We start from the raw sequence: 19,686 nt of genomic DNA, 5'->3' as shown, positions 1-19,686 counted from the left end.
CAGTGCTGGCCACAAAGTTGCTGGCGTGCCGGAGCCGTGTCCAGCCTTCAGTCTTGTCTTTCAATGTTGTTGGGGGGAATCTGCCAGCCGACGCCACTCCCCGCCGATGGATGCCGTGCTCCAGGTCTCAGCGATGCTTGCTGGTAGTCACAAGTATTGAACTTGGGCTGGCTCTCCCCTCACCCGCTGTTGGTAAGCAGGGATCCGCTTTCCGCTCAGCTAGATGCCTGCTTTCACTCAGTCCTGATCGGTGCTCCCTTCCAGCTTGCGATGCGCGTCCTGTGTTCTAGCTCTGGGGGGAGGGGGGAGCTCATATACTGAACCGGTGCTCCCTGGCTTTATTGTTTGAGCTTATTGTTGCGGCCCGGGGGAGAGACGCTTACAGAAGTCTGCTTCCTCCGGCCACCATCTTGAAGTCCCCATTTCTACATTCTAAGATACTCTCTCAATAAAAGAAGCAATCATTGTTAATTTACAAAGACAAAGTGGTATAGGCAACTCGAACAAGCATGGGTAAAGCCAACAGTGTTGTCTTTTGTGCAGGTCTGGGCTGGGCACTGCCATATTGGTACTATCTGGCAAATGATGCGAGTACCTGGGCATATGATGGCAGTGCATGGAAAATGCTGATCCGGTGCCTATAAAAGAGCAAAAACTGTTGGCTTTGTGATTCATTTTTTTAAATAGTAATTCAATTCAAGAAATAGATTTAATGTATTGCTTGTAAATGAAGCACCAAGAGTTGTGTTAGCTGGTTTACAGGGGGATATGCTGTGGGTGCAGAAGAGCAGGCTGTGTGTATGAATGGTCATGCGAACTGGCATGGCCAACTTGTTTCAGAGACAGGGTGTAAAGCAGGAAAAGGCCAATTTCCTGTTTTTTCCCACTTGCAGTCCTTTGATTCCAGTCTGGCAATATTGTGGGATGTGATGGTGTGCTGGCCTCGGGAGATGTAGTAGAGGTTAGCTTGGAAAAGAAAAAAACGTTTGAAGAATTCATTTTTTGTTGTACCAGCCAACCAGCCAGAACTTGGGTAACCTACTAGAGAAAAATATGGTGTTTCCAGAGAACAACACTATCCTTATGAAACACAAATCTGAAACGTGTTGAACCTGCAAGCCAATGTAAATGCAACCAAGAAATGTCTTTCAGGCCATTAGTTAAGCTCACTGATGATCACAGGTTTTAAATGGATGGAGGACCAAAATAACAATATTTACATTCCAAAAGTTGAGTTTTTTTTACCAGTGGAAAGAGAATTTTGAAACTAAAATCGTTCAGTGGCAGGGCTTCTCTATGTATCAATGACTGGAACGCAGTTTAAGAATCCACCTCCAAACCACACTTAGCAACGAGAAACAGGAAAGGCAGATGATTGCCAAGGAGCAGACCAAGCACCAAGAGGAATTAGTGATGACTGTGCTAAAAGGGACCAAGGCCACTATACACACAGTGGTTTCGGTACTGCAGTCACAAGCGGGCACAACATTGGTTAGGAATCACAATAGTAAAAAGAAGAGCAATGCACTCAGAGTAGTCCAAAGTAACTTACAAGAAAGGAAACCCAAAGTCCTCTGTAAGTAGAGGAGTATGTTCTGTGCAATAACTCTGGAATCAAATCAAACTAAAATGCAGATCTCAATCCTCTGAGACACAAAATGAGCTCAAAAATACAAAAATATTCCTGGACCCTCATCAGTAAGTACTGGACAAACAGCCTGGTGGCAAACCTCGTAGGAAGCAGACTCTGGACCGTCAAAGGTTCTTTCCAATGGAAATTAAGACAGTAATAACACCCGATCCAGCAGGCCGAATCGGTGGTAATGGCCCGGGGCCCAAGGTATAGGCTTAACGATGGGCCCTGGCAGTGTTATTGCTATTAGCACCCCAGGTTTTAAATCTGGAAACTCGTACTTCCCTAAAATGGCCACAGTGGAGCTGGAAGACGGGGTTCCATGTGGAGCCCGTCTTCCATTTCCATGGCAGGTAGCAGGCCAGGATGGAGGCTGGATCGGTGGATGCTGCTGCAAAAGAATAAGGCGAGTGGGTTAAGGGGGCAGGGAGATGAGTAAATGGTGACCGGAGAGGTGGGGAGGGTAGAGTGGGGGGTAGATGGAGGGGCGACAGATGTCAGGCTGTTTGGAACGTAACGAAATCTGAACCAATAGAAGAGGCTTATTGACAGACATCGCTGAGCTCATATTTTTGATTCCATCATTGTGACACTCAGAAGTCAAACCAACTTTCAATGGGATGCTGAAGTGTCTCTTGATGTATGGCATGTGACCTTAGGCTTCAAAAGCACCTTGGTGACACGCTCTGTGGGCACCTTGGATCATGTTCTGGTATTCAGCTATCTCAGCACTTGGGTGGGTGAGGAGGTGCATTTAGTCTTAGACCCAGCAGGCTCCGGCAGAATTAGGCTTTGGCAGCACCTCTAAACACACTCTAATAGGAGTAGAACACACGTTACTCCTGGTGGAGGAGATGGATCTGGTACAGACTCCTACAGAAATCTTGCTGAATCAATTGAAGTTTATGTGGTGCTTTGATCTTCTGGCAAGATATTCAAAGGCTGAGCAGGCTGGCAAATTAGAAAATGGAGAGCAACCACAGACGAACCAGTTACTTACCAACTGGTAATGTTCTTTCGACTGGATGTTCCTCCAAAGTATTCCACATCTTTGACTTGTGATGTCCACAGCTGTGCACTTGGGAAACTTTTTCAGCAGAGGGCGCCCTGCGTCGATGACGTTGGGTCGATGTCCCTCGAAGGCCTCAGTCTAGGGCGACGTCACCGGATGTTATTAATAGGACGCACAGCGCCTGTAGCCTCAGTTTAAGTTTTTTCCCTCAGAACGTGTGGCACCAGTCTGCCTGCTTGACTGCACATAGCCTTGCGGAAACGTAAGCTGCAATCGCATAAGAAATTCTCCCCAGGGGCAGGCTGGGAGGGCGATATGGAATACGTTGGAGGAACATCCAGTCGAAAGAACGTTACCAGTTGGTAAGTAACTTGTTCTTCGAATGGATTGTGTCCTCCAACGTATTCCACATCTTTGACAGACTCCCATGGCAATAACAGTAAATGGAGGAGGGAAAAGAATTTAGAGTACCTAATCAGATTGCAGAATAAAGAACCGCCTTCCCAAAGGCCATATCCCGACCATGGATCGTATCCAAGGAGTAATGTTTAACAAAGGTGTGTAGCGAAGCATATGTAGCAGCTTCAAAAATATTCCTAATAGGAACCCCCCGCTGGAGGGCGGTGGAAGTAGCCACCCGCCTAGTGGAATGAGCTTGCAACCCTTCAGGAGGGTCCTTACCCGCCAATCGGTAACACTCCGTAGCGGTGAGGATAATCCACCTGGACAAGGTCTGTTTGGTAACAGCCTGGCCCAATCGGTGTCCAGCATATCCTACAAAGAGTTGATCATCCACTTTGACCCTGGACATCCTAGAAATGTAAAAGCTCAGAGCTCTCCTAGGATCCAACCGATGGAGTCGCTCCTCTTCATTACCAGGATGAGGAGGGTAGGAAGATAGAAGAACCACATTCTGACTCAAATTAAATTCAGATACTACCTTAGGTAGAAAGGACGGACGTACCCGCAGTACAACCCTGTCCTTGTGAAACACAGTAAAGGGTGGCTTGGAGGAAAGTGCCTGCAATTCACTCACTCTGCAAGCGGAAGTAACCGCAACCAAGAACACAGTCTTGAAGAACAATAATCTCAAAGGACAAGAGTGCAAAGGTTCAAACAGAGCACCCATGAGAAATTTCAAAACCAAATTTCAATCCCAAACCGGCACCTGGAAAGGGGACGACGGGAACACATTAATCAGTCCTTTAAGGAATTGAGAAATCAAAGGAATCTTAAAGTAAGAACATTCTTCAGACGAGCACTTAAAGATAGACAGCGCTGCCAGGTAACCCTTAATGGTACCCCACTTGAAGGCCCCTGTGGGCCAAAGAAAGTAAGAAAGACAAAACCATAGGAATGGAGCACTGAAAAAGATCAACATTGTTACCTCTGCACCAGTGGCAGAATTTACGGCAACGGTACAGGGATTTTGTTGTAGGCCGCCTGGCTGAAAGCAACACCTCCATCCCATCATCCAGGAGGTCCCAATCCTTATACCACAACGTTTCAGATACCAAGCGTGAAGGTTGAGAGTCTTGCCCTCTGGATGGAGAAACTGACCAACCTCATCCCCCCTCACGCGCAAGAGCAGATCCTCTCGGTATGGAAGACGACGTGGAGGGAAGATGGACATTTCTAGAAGGTCCAGTTACCACGCTCTCCTGGCCCGATCCGGAGCAATGAGGAGCATGTGGGAAACGAACCTCCGGAACCTCTGCAACACTTGAGGAATGACAGTGACTGGAGGAAACACGTACAGCAGTGGGAATGACCAATCCACTACAAATGCGTCTCCTAAGGCTCCTCTCGGAGGAAATTCCCTTGAGCAGAATCTCTTGCAGTTCCGCGTGACACTGGTGGCGAAGAGATCCACTTGTGGAGTTCCCCAAAGGGCAAAGATCTCCTGAAGGACTTCCTGAGCCAACTCCCACTCGTGAGAGATCGTGCTCTGCCTGCTCAGAGCGTCTGCCGCCGCATTTTCGTCTCCGGCCAGATGAACTGCCGAGATCGAAACTCCCTGCTGGATGGCCCAGAACCAGAGCTGTATTGCCTCTCTGCACAATGGAAGTAGTCCTACCGCCCTTTTTTGTTGAGGTAAAGCATGGCCAATGTGTTGTCCGTCATAATCAGGACACTTTTCCCCCGTACAGACAGCAGAAAAGCCTTCCGGGCTAGCCTGATGGCCCTCAGCTCTAACAGATTGATGTGGAGTTTGGACTCCGATGGAGACCAACGACCGCTGGCGGTCAAGTCATCGGCATGAGCGCCCCATCCTGTGAGGGAAGCATCCGTCAGTACAGTCACCTCCGGCCACGGTTGCCAAAACGGTTCCCCCCTCATCAGGTTCCCTTTGTTGGCCCACCACAAAAGCTCTTGGGAGACCAAGAGTGGAATCTGAACGGGATCCGATATCTTGCCTGTGAATTGTGACCACTGCATCTTGAGGACGCACTGCAGGGATCTCATCCTCAGCCTGGCCTCTGGCACCAGAAGAATGCAGGATGCCATGAGGCCGAGCAAGGAACAAGTTACTTACCTGTAACTGTTGTTCTCCAGCATGGGTCTGGCATGGATTCACATGCTCATGAATATTCCCCGTCGTCAGGCTGGGAATCCTCGGTAAAGAAAAAACCAGTATCAGTTTCGTTTCTGATCTGTCTTTCGTAGTAGTAACCAATCACTGATCTCTGCGTCATACTGACCACAGCCAATGACTGCCCTCTACCTAAGCCCTGCCTCTGGCAGCCATCTTCAGATTTGGTAGCACGTGAAGTGGAAGTATGACCAAGTGAAGAGCCGCAGCGGGGTAGGCGGGAGGGTTCGCATGTGAATCCATGCCAGACCCATGCTGGAGAACAACAGTTACAGGTAAGTAACTTGTTCCTTCTCCAGCATGGGGTCTGGCATGGATTCACATGCTCATGAATAAAGAATACATAGCAGTACACACATGCACACCCACGGGAGGTGGCAAAGGCTCAACATTAAGCATTACATCAAACTCAACATTAAGCAATTCTTACCTCCTCACCAGGCTCACCTTAGGCGAACAGGTTGCGCAGCACTGCTTGGCCGACCCTGGACTCCTCCCTGGAATCCCGATCGACGCAGTAGAATTTCGTGAAGGTGTGCGTCGACCTCCATGTAGCAGCCCTGCAGATGTCCAGCAAGGGCACACCAGATAGGAACGCCGTGGTAGCTGCGATCGCTCTGGTGGAATGGGCTCTCGGACGGCCAGGCAGCGGTCGGTTTGCCAACCGATGACAGTACATGATACAGCCGGAGAGCCACCTGGAAATGGAAGCCTTTGAGAGAGCCTTCCCCTGATTGACAGGTCCAAAGTTCACAAAGAGTTGTGACGTCTTCCGAAAACACTTTGTGCGGTCCACGTAGAACTTCAGCACTCTAGCCACATCCAGCGAGTGCAAAGTCCTTTCAGCCGGCGACGAAGGCGACGGGAAGAAAACAGGCAACACCAAGGGTTCGTTGAGGTGGAAGTCCGACGGCACCTTGGGCATGAAGGAGGGGTGCGTCCTGAGCACTACCCTCGTGTCGTGAAAAGTCAAGTACGGGGCCTTGCAGGAAAGGGCCTGGATCTCTCCCACCCGTCGTGCGGAGGTGATGGCCACAAAAAACGCTGTTTTCCACGACAAGAACTTCCAACGAGGCCGAGTGCAGAGGCTCGAACGGAGGTCCCATGAGCTTGGTCAGCACCACGTTGAGCTCCCACGCCGGGGCCGGAGCCTTCACCGGCGGGAACGATCTGAAAAGTCCCTTCATGAACTCTTTCACCAGACGATGAGACCACAAAGACGTCCGCCCCGTGGTTCTGGTGTATCGGGAGATCGCAGCAAGATGAATCTTGATGGACGCGTGCACCAGTCCAGCCTTGGCCAGCGTCAGTAGGTACGGCAGTACTTGGGGAGCCGTAATCCGTAGAAGGTTAATCTTCTGTGCGTGGCACCAGACAGAGAACCTCTTCCATTTGTGTCCGTAGCATTTAAGAGTTGAGGACGCCCTGGCCTTTGCAAGAACCTCTCTGCAGTCGGCCGGTATGTCGTATCCTCCAAACTGTAACGCTGCAGGAGCCAGGCCTGCAAGTTCAGCGACTTCAGGTCGTGATGGAGGATGGCGCCTCCTTCCCTGGAGAGAAGATCCGCGTCCACTGGCAGCTTGATTGACGGGGACGTTGACAAGTCCAGAAGGTCCGGGAACCATATCTGCCTCGGCCACGCAGGTGCGACGAGGATCATCCTGCACCGTGACCTCTTGAGCTGGTTGATGAGCCGGATCAGCAATGGCAATGGAGGGAACGCGTATAGAAACAGGCCCTCCCAGGGGAACGAGAAAGCATCGCCCATGCTCCTCGGCTGGGGAAACCTGCTGGCGAACCTCCGGCACTTGGAGTTTGTCGCCGTCGCGAACAGATCGATCTGGGGTGTGCCCCACCGTCGGAAGAGGCGGTCCACTAGATCCTGTCGTAGTTCCCACTCGTGGCACGAGCGCAGCTCCCTGCTGAGTGAGTCGGCGATGGTGTTTTTTATCCCTGCCAGATGAAACGGCACCAGAAACATCCCTTGGGCGACGGCCCAATGCCACAGATCCTGCACCTCCCTGGACAGGGCTGGGGACCTGGTTCCGCCCCGTTTCCTGATGTAGAACATGGTGGTGGCGTTGTCGGTGAAGATCCTCACCACCTTGCCCTTGAGGGACGGAAGGAAGGACCTGAGGGCCCAAAACACTGCACAGAGCTCCAGGACGTTGATATGGAGGGACTTCTCCGTCGGGAGCCAAAGGCCTCTCGCGTGCAGATTTTCGTTGTGCGCTCCCCACCCTTCCAGGGAGGCATTCGTGGTCACTGTCTCCTGGTGGCCGGGGGTCTGGAAGTCCATGCCCGCCGTCAGATGCGCGCAGGTGTCCCACCACCGGATCGCTCGTCGGAAACTCTCGTCGAGTGTGATCCTCTCCTCGAAGCTGCCCGTCGTCTGGATCCAGCGCGCGTCCAGGAACTCCTGCAACGGGCGCATCCGGAGCCTGCACAGGGGGATGAGGTAAATGCAAGAAGACATCATTCCGAGGAGGGATTGATGGACCTCACTCTGGCCGCGTCCGCAACCAGCATCCGCTGCACCTTGCCCAAAATGGCCCTCGTCCTTTCCTCCCACGCATAGGCCAGAAGCGACACTGTGTCGAGCTTCGCTCCCAGAAACAGTGCGTCTTGCGCGGGCACCAGGTGGGACTTGGCGTAGTTTATGGAGAATCCCAGGTCCGTGAGAAGTTGGACGGTCCTTCCCGTGTGCTCCACGGCGAGCTCCTTCGTCTTCGCTCGGATGAGCCAGTCGTCCAGGTAGGGGTAGACGTGGATCCCCTCTCGGCGCAGCTGCGCCGCCACCGGTGCGAGGCACTTGGTGAACACCCTGGGTGCCGACCTCAGTCCGAAGGTAGGGGCTCTGAACTGATAGTGACGGCCTTGGACCACGAACCTGAGAAACTTTCGGTGTCCCTTTAGGATGGGAATATGGAAGTAGGCATCCTCCAAATCCAACGACGACAGGAAATCACCCTCCTCCAGCTGACCCAGGACGTGTTGGAGGGTGACCATCCGGAACTTCTGTGCCTTGATGAATTTGTTCAGTCGTGGTAGGTCCAGGATGGGACGCCATCCTCCCGTCTTCTTCTTCACGAGGAAGTATCTTGAGTAAACTCCAGAGCCCCGAAGCCTCTTTGGGACGAGCTTGATGGCGCCCTTCCTGAGCATCGCCTTTACCTCCAAGAGAAGTTGAGGGACGTGATGTTCTTTCCTGGCCACAGGGGGGACGCGCGGGCACCTCTTTAGAAACTCGAGCGCGTGACCCTGGGCTAGGGCGTCCAGCACCCAACGGTCGGTGGAGATGGACTCCCACACGCTGACGAAGCTCGCCAGCCGGCCTCCCACCGGGGTGCTTCGGTGGGGGCCCGACCCCACGGCCGGTTCAGTCCTGCTTCGACAAGGCTTTGCCGCCTTGACCTCCTTGGCGACGACGGCGGGGTCCGCCTGACTTGCCTCGTCCCCTGTAAGCTTCCTGCGACGACGAACGGGCCGCTTGACGGTAGGTGGAAAATCCGCCGCCGGAACCTTTGGAGGCACCCTGTTTGCCTCCGCCGCTCCGAAAGGGCGGCCGCCGTTGCTGGAGAACCCCAAGAGCCCGGGCCGTCTCCGTGTCTGCCTTGATGGCTTGAAGGAAATCGTCCACTGTTTTCCCAAACAGGTTGTTTCCGTCGAACGGCATGTCCAAGACTCTGGTCTGCACGTCCTGACGGAAGTCAGTAGCCTTGAGCCATCCACGCCGCCTAAGGCACACGCCGTTGCCCAACTGGCGAAATCCAGTGTCAGCGATGTCCGTCGCAATCGTAATGGCGTGGTCCGACGCCACCTCTCCTTCCTGCAAGATCTGTAGGGCATCCGCCCTCTTGTCGTCCGGTAGGAAGTCCGGCAGGGGGGCCAGTTTGTACCACAACTCCCTGTCGTAGTGGGCTACGATAGCCAAGGCGTTGGCCGCCTTAATTGTCGTCGCTGCAGACGAGATGACCCTGCGTCCCATCGTATCCAATTTCTTTCCCTCGCCGTCCGGCGGGGAGGTCGACGTAGAGGCCGCGCCCCCCCCCCCGCTTTCTTCCTGGCCGCCGCGAAGACGACCGAGTCCGGGGTCGGCTGTGCCCGAAGGCACAAGGGGGCCGCGTCCGGGACCCGGTACTTCTTCTCGTACCGATCCCTTCTAGCCGGCGTCTTGGATGGGTTCTTGAGGAGGGCGAGGCCCTCATCCCAAATATCGTCCAGTAGAGGTACGGAGAGGACCGTCTTCCTCTTGGCCTCGCGCCGTTGATAAAGGAAACCTTCCTTCTTCTTCTCTTCCGGGCAGAGCTGGAAAAGCTCGAATGCCCTGGCGATCATGGAGTGAAATGATCCAATCTCGTCGGGCGGGGAAGCCCGGGTGGGAGGTGACGACGGCAGATCCTCGTCGTAAACCTCGTCGTCCGTACCCGTCGGGCCGTGTCAGTCCCCGTATCATCCCCACGAGTCGTGGACGGGGAGGAGGGCTGAACAGGGCGCGATGGCTGAAAAGGAGGTGGAGGATGAATCCTTCTTCTCTTAGGGGGAGGGCTCCCAGAAGGGCCTGGCTCCGGGTCCCTGTCGGGAGCGGTTCCTCCGCTGGTGGTAACGGCAGTCTCGTCCTTATCTCCGAGCATAAGGACTGTATAGCCAACAAAATGGCCGCCAAGTTGTCTTGCGGCACTGGTTGAGGGGATTCCGACGGGCGGTCAGGGGCCCCGTCGGCACCCTCGACGTTATCGTCGTCTCCCACGTTGGGGTCCCTCCCGACGGGCTGGTCTTCTTCCACGCCAACGCCGTGGCTTAAGAATTCGATCAGCTCTTCCTCAGAGGTTGAGGCCGAATCCACGACGACCTCCTGCCCCCCCTTTTTCTTCTCCGTCGGAGGTTTCACGGGGGTCCTGTCGATGGGCATAAAAGAGGACTCCCTCCGCGGTGGCAGGGAGACTCTGAGCCCCGAGGTCGCCACCACTGGTGTAGCCTCCACAGGCTGAGCCAGGGCCGCCGCGACTGTCTCGATAGAGGCCTTGGCCGGATGGATTAAGGCTTTCACCACCTTAGGTGCGCTCACCGCCTTCTCCTTGGGGGGAGGGTCACTGACTCGCTCTCCCTCCGATGGGACCTTCGAGCTCGACCGGGGCCTCTCCAGGAGCTTCGCCGGGTGCTCGGGCTTCCTCTTACCCGAACCAGAGCGTTGGCTTGTGGTTGATGGTGCCGGGGAGGATGCGCCCTGCCTGGCGCCCGTAGAGCCCGACCGTTCGGCGCTCCCGGTGCCAGCGGACTCACGGTGCTTGGCCTTGTGTTGGACCCCCGTCGCCGGGGCGTCCTCAAAGGTCTTAGAAGACCGCTCGGTTTTCTTCTTCTTCTTCTCGCCTGACGGGCTCTTCCCTTCCAGCCAGTTGGCGAGACGTTGATGGCGGTCCTTCATGGTCCGCTCCGACATATTGCCGCAAAACGCACAGTCCTTCTCCACGTGCGTCTTGTCCTCATGTAGGCAGTACAGACAAAAGGAGTGTTCGTCCTCCTTAAAGACATTCTGAAGCTGGCATCCAGGGCAGACCCTGAACAGCTTTCCGGGCGTCGAGCTTCCCTTCTCCTGGGCCATGTCCGAGATGGGCCTGAGAAACTTCTGGAGTCCTCCAAAAGCGTGGCTCGACGAAATCTTCACCCTTGAGGGGCGTAGACGAATCCGACACGGGTACCGTTGATCGGATGAAGAAACGGTGGAGCTTGAGGCTCTTTTCGAAGTTTTTGAGAAAAAAACGTGAAAAAATAGCACTAACGCTCGAGAGCAATAGCACGAGGATCCCAACACTTGAACGTGCGGTAAAAATCTGAAGATGGCTGCCAGAGGCGGAGCTTAGGTAGAGGGCAGTCATTGGCTGTGGTCAGTATGACGCAGAGATCAGTGATTGGTTACTACTACGAAAGACAGATCAGAAACAAAACTGATACTGGTTTTTTCTTTACCGAGGATTCCCAGCCTGACGACGGGGAATATTCATGAGCATGTGAATCCATGCCAGACCCCATGCTGGAGAACCTTAAGAATTTGAAAGCCGGGAGACTCTGGGCATGTTGAAACTTGTACACCATCTGCAAAATGTGATGAGCCCTTACCCTGGGAGGCGAGCACTTCCCCAAGGACGTGTCTAACACAGCCCAATGTACTGGAGCTGCTGGGAAGGTGTAGGATGTGACTTCTTGAAATTCAGGGTGAATCCCAGCCTGTGGAGGGTGCGGCAGGTGAGATTGAGGTGATCGGTCGCTTGCTCGGGAGAGCACGCCCGATTCAGCCAGTCGTCCAGGCTGGGGTAGACGTGAACCCCCCCTCGCCTGAGGTACGCTGCCACCACCATCAATGGCTTAGTGAAGACCCTCGGGGCAGAGGTCAATCCAAACGGCAGGATCCGAAACTGAAAGTGCGAGTCGCTAGCCGCAAACCTCAGGTACTTTCTGTGCGCGGGATGAATCAGCACATGAAAGTAAGCATCCTGTAGGTCCAGAGACACCAACCAATCCTGAAGTTGAAGGGCCTGGAGGACTTGAGAAAGAGTAACCATCTTGAACTTGTCCTTCCTGAGAAGTTTGTTCAACCAACGCAAGTCCATGATGGGTCTCAACCCCCCCTTCCCCTGTCTTTCATTGGGATCAAAAAATAAGGGGAATACCATCCCGTTTTCCTCTCCGCTACAGGCACTAGTTCTATAGCACCATTCTCCAGCAGGGTCAAGATTTCCTGCGCAAGGAGCGGATCCGGAAGCTTCAAAGAGAGTTTCCCCGGGGGATTGTGGTGAGGCCGCTGAAGGAAGGGAAGGCAGTAGCCGTGGGCTATGGTATCCAGAACCCACGTATCTGAAGTAATGGCTCGCCACTCTTTGAGATGCTGAGACAGCCTGCCCCCAACCCGGCGAACCATGGGACATGGCCTCATGACTGTTTGGAAGCGGCTGCGGCAGAGCCCGAAGGTAAAGAGGCAGCTGCTGAGCGGCTTTGGCACCACGATTTCTCCGACCACCACGGGAACATTTTCACTGACCCCTGTGACTGGTGGCCCCTCTCGTTCTACCAAAGGAGGAATAGAAACGAAAAGAACCTCCCCTCCATTGCTGTTCCCTATGATGAAAAGGCAGAGGTTGACGCAGAGCTGCGCTTCAAGATTTAGCCGCAGCTTTCGAGGTCTACAACCTCTCAAGGCTCTCGTCAGCCTTGCTGCCAAACAACTGTGCGCCATCAAAGGGCATGTTCAGAAGACGGGCCTGCACATCCGGAGCAAAACCCGACTTCCGCAACCACACAAATCTGCATATAACGGTGTTCACAGCCATGGATCGGCTAACACTGTCGGCCGTATCCAAACCCGACTGAAGGAATTTGCACATGGCATCCTTGCCGTCTTGCACGAGAGCAAGGAACCCATCCCTTTCTTCCCCCTCTGGAATATGCTCAGCCGCTAAAGAAACACAGTTCCACAGAGTGTGTGAGAACCTTGCCAAGGCACAAGTGGAGTGGGCCGATTTCAATGCCATGCTCCCGGCAGAAAATACCTTCCGAGCCCAATCGTCGAAGCGCTTGTCGTCCCTATCTGGAGGGATGGTAGGGTATGCCACCTGCAGCGAGGTGGCCATGGCCGCCTGAACCACCAAACTCTCAGTAGTGGGGTGAATGGATAAATAGCTGGGGTCGCTAACGGAAGGGCGGTACTTTTTTGTCAAAGATTTATTAACAGTCGGAAAAGATTCCGGAGACTGCCAAGCAGCTGCCTCCCTTTTTTGTAACATGAGATGAAACGGTAACACTGGGTCGGAGGAGGTACCTTGATCTAAGATGTCCATTAGATCATCCTGTACAAAGTCTTCAGGAGGACTGGACCAGCCCAGATGCTCTGAGACCCTAGCCATGAACCTCCTGTATGAATACTCAGCATGAGCCCCAGGCTAAGGTGTACCAAATTCCGCTTCCAGAGAAGTGTCCAATCCATTGGCATCATGAAGGGTTTGCCTCAACTCCTCCAATTGACTGTTACCAGAAAAAACTGGAGCCACATCAAGGTCACCAGGGTCCTCAAACTCAGACCTTTCTTCCTCTTCATAAATGTCGTCCAGAGGGAGTTGAAACTCTGGCCTGGAGTCACAGAAGAGGGCCTGGAGTCCAATACTGGCCTCACAGACTTCCCATTAGCCTTCCTTGGAGGATCCACAAGATCTGGGTACTCCAATGGCAAATTGTGGGCAAAAATACCCGAAGGCGTCGAGGCGTCCGAAGGCTTTGACGTCAAAAGCGCCGACAACCTCAGCGTCGTGAGCGCCGAAGGCTTCAACGTCGACCGAGTCAACACCGGCATCCAGTGGTCTTGCTGGAGACGAGGACTGAGACCTAGAGGCATGTCTCTTGCAACTGTCCTGAGCCTTGTCCGAACGGGACCTCGAAGGTCCCTGGTGCGAGTTGCGTTGCGGACCCAAGCCCGAAGGCATGCGAGCCATGCTACGGGACCGTTCCTTGCCAGCTTTGTTAGAAGGCGCGACCGGAACCATGCCCTGCGATTGAAATATCGCCAACATCTGCTCTTAAAAAGCAGCCCATTCCTCCAGAGTCGAGGACTTCGTAGGGCATGCCACTTTCCTCGATGCACCATCCTCCGAGGAGGACAGGGAAGGCGACCAGTGATGGCGCTTCCTAGAGTGCCTGGACGAGGAAGACGAATGGCGGGAACCACTCTGGGACCAAGATCCCTGGGCCACCTCCCGACGCAGAGAGTCGCCCCTCGAGTCGTCGGTGGAAAGACCCTTGGACGATTTAGATGTCCGGGACTTAGTAGGCTTAGAGTCCCTACCTACCTGGAGCTTCCCCTTCCGCTCCCGCAAAGCCTTGGCAGTCAGCGACTGGCCTTTCGAACAGTCATCGGTGTCGTGAGAATCGCCCAAGCACCATAAACAAATGCGATGCGGGTTGGTAATCGACATTTTCGACTTGCAGTCCCGGCAGGTCTTGAAGCCAGACCGCAGAGTCGGAGGGGTCAAAGAAAAAGACATCGTAATGATGAACACACAAGGTGCGCCGAGTTTCACGAAGCAACACGTTCGCGGAAAAAACTGAACTGAGGCTACGGTCGCCATGCGTCCTATTTATAACATCCGGTGACGTCGCCCTCAACGGAGGCCTTCGAGGGACATTGACCCAACGTCATCGATGCAGGACGCCCTCTGCTGAAAACGTTTCCGAAGTGCACAGCTGTGGACATTGCATGTCAAAGATGTGGAATACCTTGAAGGACATAATCCATTAGAAACCATGATTGTTGTTAATGCTATCAGCTTTGTTTTCAATCATATTGATACTGGCCCCTGTCACTGCAAATCAAACCATGTGGGTCAGCTGCTGAAAACGGACTGCCCCAAACTATATAATTTGAAACTGACAATTAATAGTATAAATGGAGGACAGAATCTGAGCACAGCAACAGCCAGCCCACAGTGAATGCTCAGTACCACAGAATTTAAATTAAACAAATGGGTAAAATCAAAAGCTATGCAATATAACCACAAGCAGTGGAATACGAGTAGTAAGTAGAGAGCTGGCGCAAGTGGGTGCAAAGCAATGTGTAGACCATGGCCATACACGCACAGACTTCCTGGAAATTATTTAATATTTTTTGCTGTCCAAAAATACTCTGGTGCAGAGTACGAGCGTCTATAATGAGTCTGGAAGAGGTGGTTGGGGTTTAACAATTCAATGCTACAAGGGCCCAGTAACTAGTAGTGAGCAATGTACAACATACACTTTAAAATGAAAAATCCAGTTTAAACAGTCGTTTGTAATAAAGAATTTTCTTAAATTAGAAATAAGTGATCACTTTTTTGCGGCCCAGAACAAGGAAAAAACGGTGTCCACAGGCTGTGCAGCAAGTAATGAAAAGTAAGTTACAGACACCTTAGTCAAATTAACAATTACAGGCTTGTCACAGGGATGAGACATATTGAAATTGCTTTAAACCCGGTGCTGGATCTCACCCACCTTTGCCCAGGGACAATTCTGAAGTGCTTTATAGTACAATCCCTTAGCTCGCTCTTTGTTCCCAAGAGAAACCTACAAAACAGAAATATATAATTAAGAAGAGAAGAACACAGAAAGAGATTCAAAAAATGTTGGGTAAGAAAATTGGTACCAATGCGAAGCACAATGGGGAAAAGAATGCTGTCGGATTGAATCTGTACATTTTGCTATTTAATTGATATAAGCATACAATAAATCCACAAAATCACTTAACTTTGCTAATTCTTCTAAATAATAGAATGTTGATTACACCCTTTGACAGAAAATGTGCCTTTTTTAATCTAAAGCGCAACTTGTTTACTAATCACTGGCCCACCACATTCACTCGACTTCTTCAGCAAGACTTCTCACTCAGTACACTGCAGCAAGTTCCTACACATCCAAGCAAAAACAAGCATGATACCCATCATCCTGATGCACCTCAACGCCCGCCACAGCTTTACCTGTTCCTAGTGTGATGCCCGTCCTTTCCCATTTTCATTTTCACAATCACAAAGGTCTTGTTCCCACAGTTGTGCGCCCCATACACACTCTGGCAAGCCGCATGACCATATATGTGCATTTCCCTAAATTAAAACGGCGAGGAAACAAATAAAAAGCTTACTGTAAAATGCAAATACAGCCTCCAGAGTAGAGGGCAGTGCTGCCCATTCTCATTCTGCAATGCATGTTCAAATAACGCTTTGATACGGTTGGATAATCCTGTCTCTGGAAATGTGGAGTAGACTTCTGCCCTATCCACCCTGCAGTAAAAAATAGAGAGAGCTATAGGCCATGATCATCTAGAACATTTCACAACACAGTGGTTTAACAGTTTATTAATACACCCCGTTTTAGCATACCACCTATACTTAGATCGATCTACATGCAAAGTAACTGCGCATTTTAGAATACAAAACATAGCGCCACACTTAAGTGGAAATCCTTGGAGCACATTTATACACAACTGATAAACTGAATGATCATGCGAAAGTGAAGAAAGTAGGAGTCAAAGATCCCAAATAGTCACTACATTAAGAAGATATCCCACATACTACAGCATATGTCAGAATGGATTATGGGGTCTACAACCAGAGGAATAATGAGTAAGTCTACACAAATAGCACAGTGTATTCTAGAAAAACTTTAATACAGCAAGTGCTGTGTGGCTGATGCTTGTTTATGTCACATGCAGAGATATAATAAATGTATCAGAATATGATTTTCATATAGCCTTAACTGTTAGCTCAATCACCACAAGGCTTCCCATTCAGCAGGTGTGGAGCTTTTTCGTGGGACAAGATACCCTCTCAAGGGAGGTGTCTGATGACGAAGTCGAAGAAGGTGACTTGTGGTGCCTCTTTTTCGACTTCCTCGACGACGATGACAAGTGGTGGGAACCACTCCTCGATCTTGATCTTTTAACCTTCTTCCTTCAAGGAGTCACCTCTCGGTTCGTCGGACGAGGTTTCTTCGACGGGCTGGTCGATGGGAATTTTTTGGAGTTTTTACCTACCAGCAATTTCCCATTTCGCTCCTTTCCGGTCATTGACTGGCAATTGGAGCAGGCAGAGGTCTTATGCTCCACCCCGAGACACCACAGACAAACTCAATGTGGGTCAGTTAATGACATTTTAGAATCACAATCTCGACACTTCTTGAACCCAGTTTTCGGAGTAGTAGGTGTTGAGGAAGAAGACGTTATTGCGAAGAACAATTGAAGCACGCCGTAGTTTCTCAAAGCAATAGCTTACGTGGAAAAACGGCACTGAAGGCAACGGGCGCTGCGCATGATATATATGCCTTTGATGACATCATCCTCGAGACGGAGGCCCTCGAGGGACATCAAGTCGACTGAATCAATGCACAGCGCCCTCTGCTGAAAAAATATTTCCGAAGTAGCTGGAGCTGGATATTGAATATCAAAGATGAAGAATACGTGGGAGGACACAATCCATACGAAGAGGCTAATTTAGCACTTCATGCCCAAATTGTAGTTCAGTATATGGAGCGGGACTTGATAAATAACGCACCTCAGATACTCAAGCCTCGGCATGGATTACGAAACAGAGCACAACGGGAACCATATGACAAGTGAAAACCTGCAGTGAAAGCCTTGGGCTTCTTGCAAAGAAACAGACAATAATTCACAACACATGGTATTAAGTGAGACTAAAAGGCAGAAACCTGGGCAGGACGAAGCATTAGGAATTAACCTATCCTGAAAACCCATACTAATAGATAAATGGACTTACCAACCAGAGGGTTGGTAGGTGGATCATGTGGACAATTTATGCCAAAGCTTAACTTTAAAAAGAGGCAGAAGCCACCCAACTCTAAGGGTGTTTGATCCACGTTCCACAATGGCAGTTGTCTTTCACAGAGAGAAGAGCTAGAAAGAAAGAACATGAAGTGACCAAGCCAAGTATGCCAAACAGTAAGATACAGAACAGCAGGTAGATAAGCCAAGTGACCCAAATTGTAGAACAGGAAAGACTTCGGGAAAGGGTATAGAGAACAGCCTGTTAGCCTTGGAACGAAGGCTTACAGGAGCTTGAAAAAAGTCTACTGGGGGCCCTAGTCCAGATACTGGTGGTAGCGGTAAAGCCAATCATGCAAATGTAAGACTTTTGCATCCTTTCGGAAACTCTGGTCTGTGTTGGGGCAGGTGGCCATTATACTACAGCCTGACAAATACTGAGTTGTGGGGGATACTACCTAAATGAAACTCCTATGTAAAGAGAGAACTACAGATTTTGTCTTGGTAAAGCTTCAACAGACACCTAGAGCAAGAAGGCTAATTAAGGAGGGTTTGCTTCGGTTGGAGTGCAATCACTAAAGCATCCCAGGCGACTACTTGACAATGTGATCATCTGACAAAGACAATACAAAACAAAAAAAGTGTGCTGGGACACTTAATACGACCCTGAGACTGGTTGAGTGAATGGCCCATTCCAGTTTTCAGACACTGGGAGCATTGTGATTTAGTATAGGGACTGGACACTATGCCTTCTTAGAATATGCCTTACTTTGGACTTTACTTCGCCACTCTTTTCTCTTACTGTTGCCTTTGATTTTCACTTGGTTCCTCCCTTCCAATAGGCAATCTTTCTGATAAGATAAATAAAAGCTGTTGAAATGCCCCTGCGTGTTGGGTGTTCTCTGGTAGCCAGCCCATGACTAAATGCTGTCAGAGGTGGATACACACAACCTGACCCAGGAGTCACACCCATAAAAACGCCTTCACCAACAAAGATAGGTTGCTTCTTCAATGGAGCCAAGCTACCATATAGGACCACATCAGGCTACAAGATTTATAGTGGCGAGGAGCTAGCAATTCCTCTTGAGAGTCAGGCTTTAGTGAAGACCAACCTAAAGATCCTGATACTGAGGGGTACCAATAGGAGGATTGCATTCAAGTGATGGGCATCATTGACCTTTGTGATACTGACTGTTACGTGATGCACTCTTTGCCCCGATATGTGTCCCTCTGACTCTGCTAGGGTCCTCTTGTTCATTTATTTATTTCAATTTTCTTCATTGCAGTCAGGTGTAAAAAGAAGCTACTAGAACCTCACCACTCAATTCAGTTTGGTGCTAGATGGAAACAGTGCTGCCAATGTGTAAGGTTTTGGATGGTGCAGATTATGTTGATGAAGGACGATGTACCCAGCTATTTTTAAACCTAGACATGTTTCTATGGGTTATGTAGTGGTTTGTATCCTAGTCACCGAAAAGTGAACAGCAATAGGAACTCATCCAATACCTTTTTGATTGGGCTTTAAAAAAATATATTTTGTGGCTTCTGTCTGCAGGTTGACAAGTTCAGTAGTATATAAAACAGACAATATTGAGTCAAACCTTATGAACAATTGGCAAGGCACCAGGAAGGGTGTGATGAGTCCATGTATGCATATGTTTTCTCACGGTACGGTGGCCTGCTTGCATGCAACAGACTTGGAGAGCTTGGCTGATATGCAGTCATGCGTTCACCTCCTGCAAAACACCCAGAATTTGAACTATGGGGCCTTTGGCATTATTTCTCTTGCAAAGTTGTGGATGTGCACATTTCGGTGGGTGATTGTTGTCTCACCATTATGCAAGGTGAGCTCGAGTTAGATTTTTACAGTGTGTTGGCTATTTAATTGCAGTTAATGGATAGCCTAGCAGCTTGGGGAGACGTGCATTGATGTGGGCCCTCTCAGCCTTAAGCCTCTCTACAGTGGCGTTCCTGAGCTGCAGGCAATTGCAGTGCACTTTAATAATAAAATGGCCTGCCTGGATACCAGTATATAGAACTACACAATTTTCCCATGCTCACAAATATCAGAATACAATCCTCTGCTGCGCATCATATGGTTCCCACTCCTGTGATCTGGTACGAGCTGGCATACATGCTATTAATATCTTATTTATTAG

General features: G+C 50.8%; 1 protein-coding gene across 1 annotated transcript in view; it reads right to left on the bottom strand.

Annotated features, from left to right (window-relative positions):
- Positions 1-19,686, bottom strand: part of NRDE2 (NRDE-2, necessary for RNA interference, domain containing) — a 746,570-nt gene that overhangs the window by 20,520 nt on the left and 706,364 nt on the right. Inside the window, exons 12-13 of the mRNA XM_069637454.1 lie at positions 15,893-16,031; positions 15,250-15,321 (exon numbers count right to left, since the gene is read on the bottom strand). Of these exons, the coding sequence (XP_069493555.1) occupies positions 15,250-15,321; positions 15,893-16,031 (211 nt within the window). The remainder of the gene's footprint in view (positions 1-15,249; positions 15,322-15,892; positions 16,032-19,686) is intronic.

Source organism: Ambystoma mexicanum, chromosome 14 (genome assembly GCF_040938575.1).
Source record: "Ambystoma mexicanum isolate Mex_15411 chromosome 14, UKY_AmexF1_1, whole genome shotgun sequence".
NCBI classification, from domain to species: domain Eukaryota; kingdom Metazoa; phylum Chordata; class Amphibia; order Caudata; family Ambystomatidae; genus Ambystoma; species Ambystoma mexicanum.
This window is presented reverse-complemented; position numbering and strand designations above follow the sequence as displayed.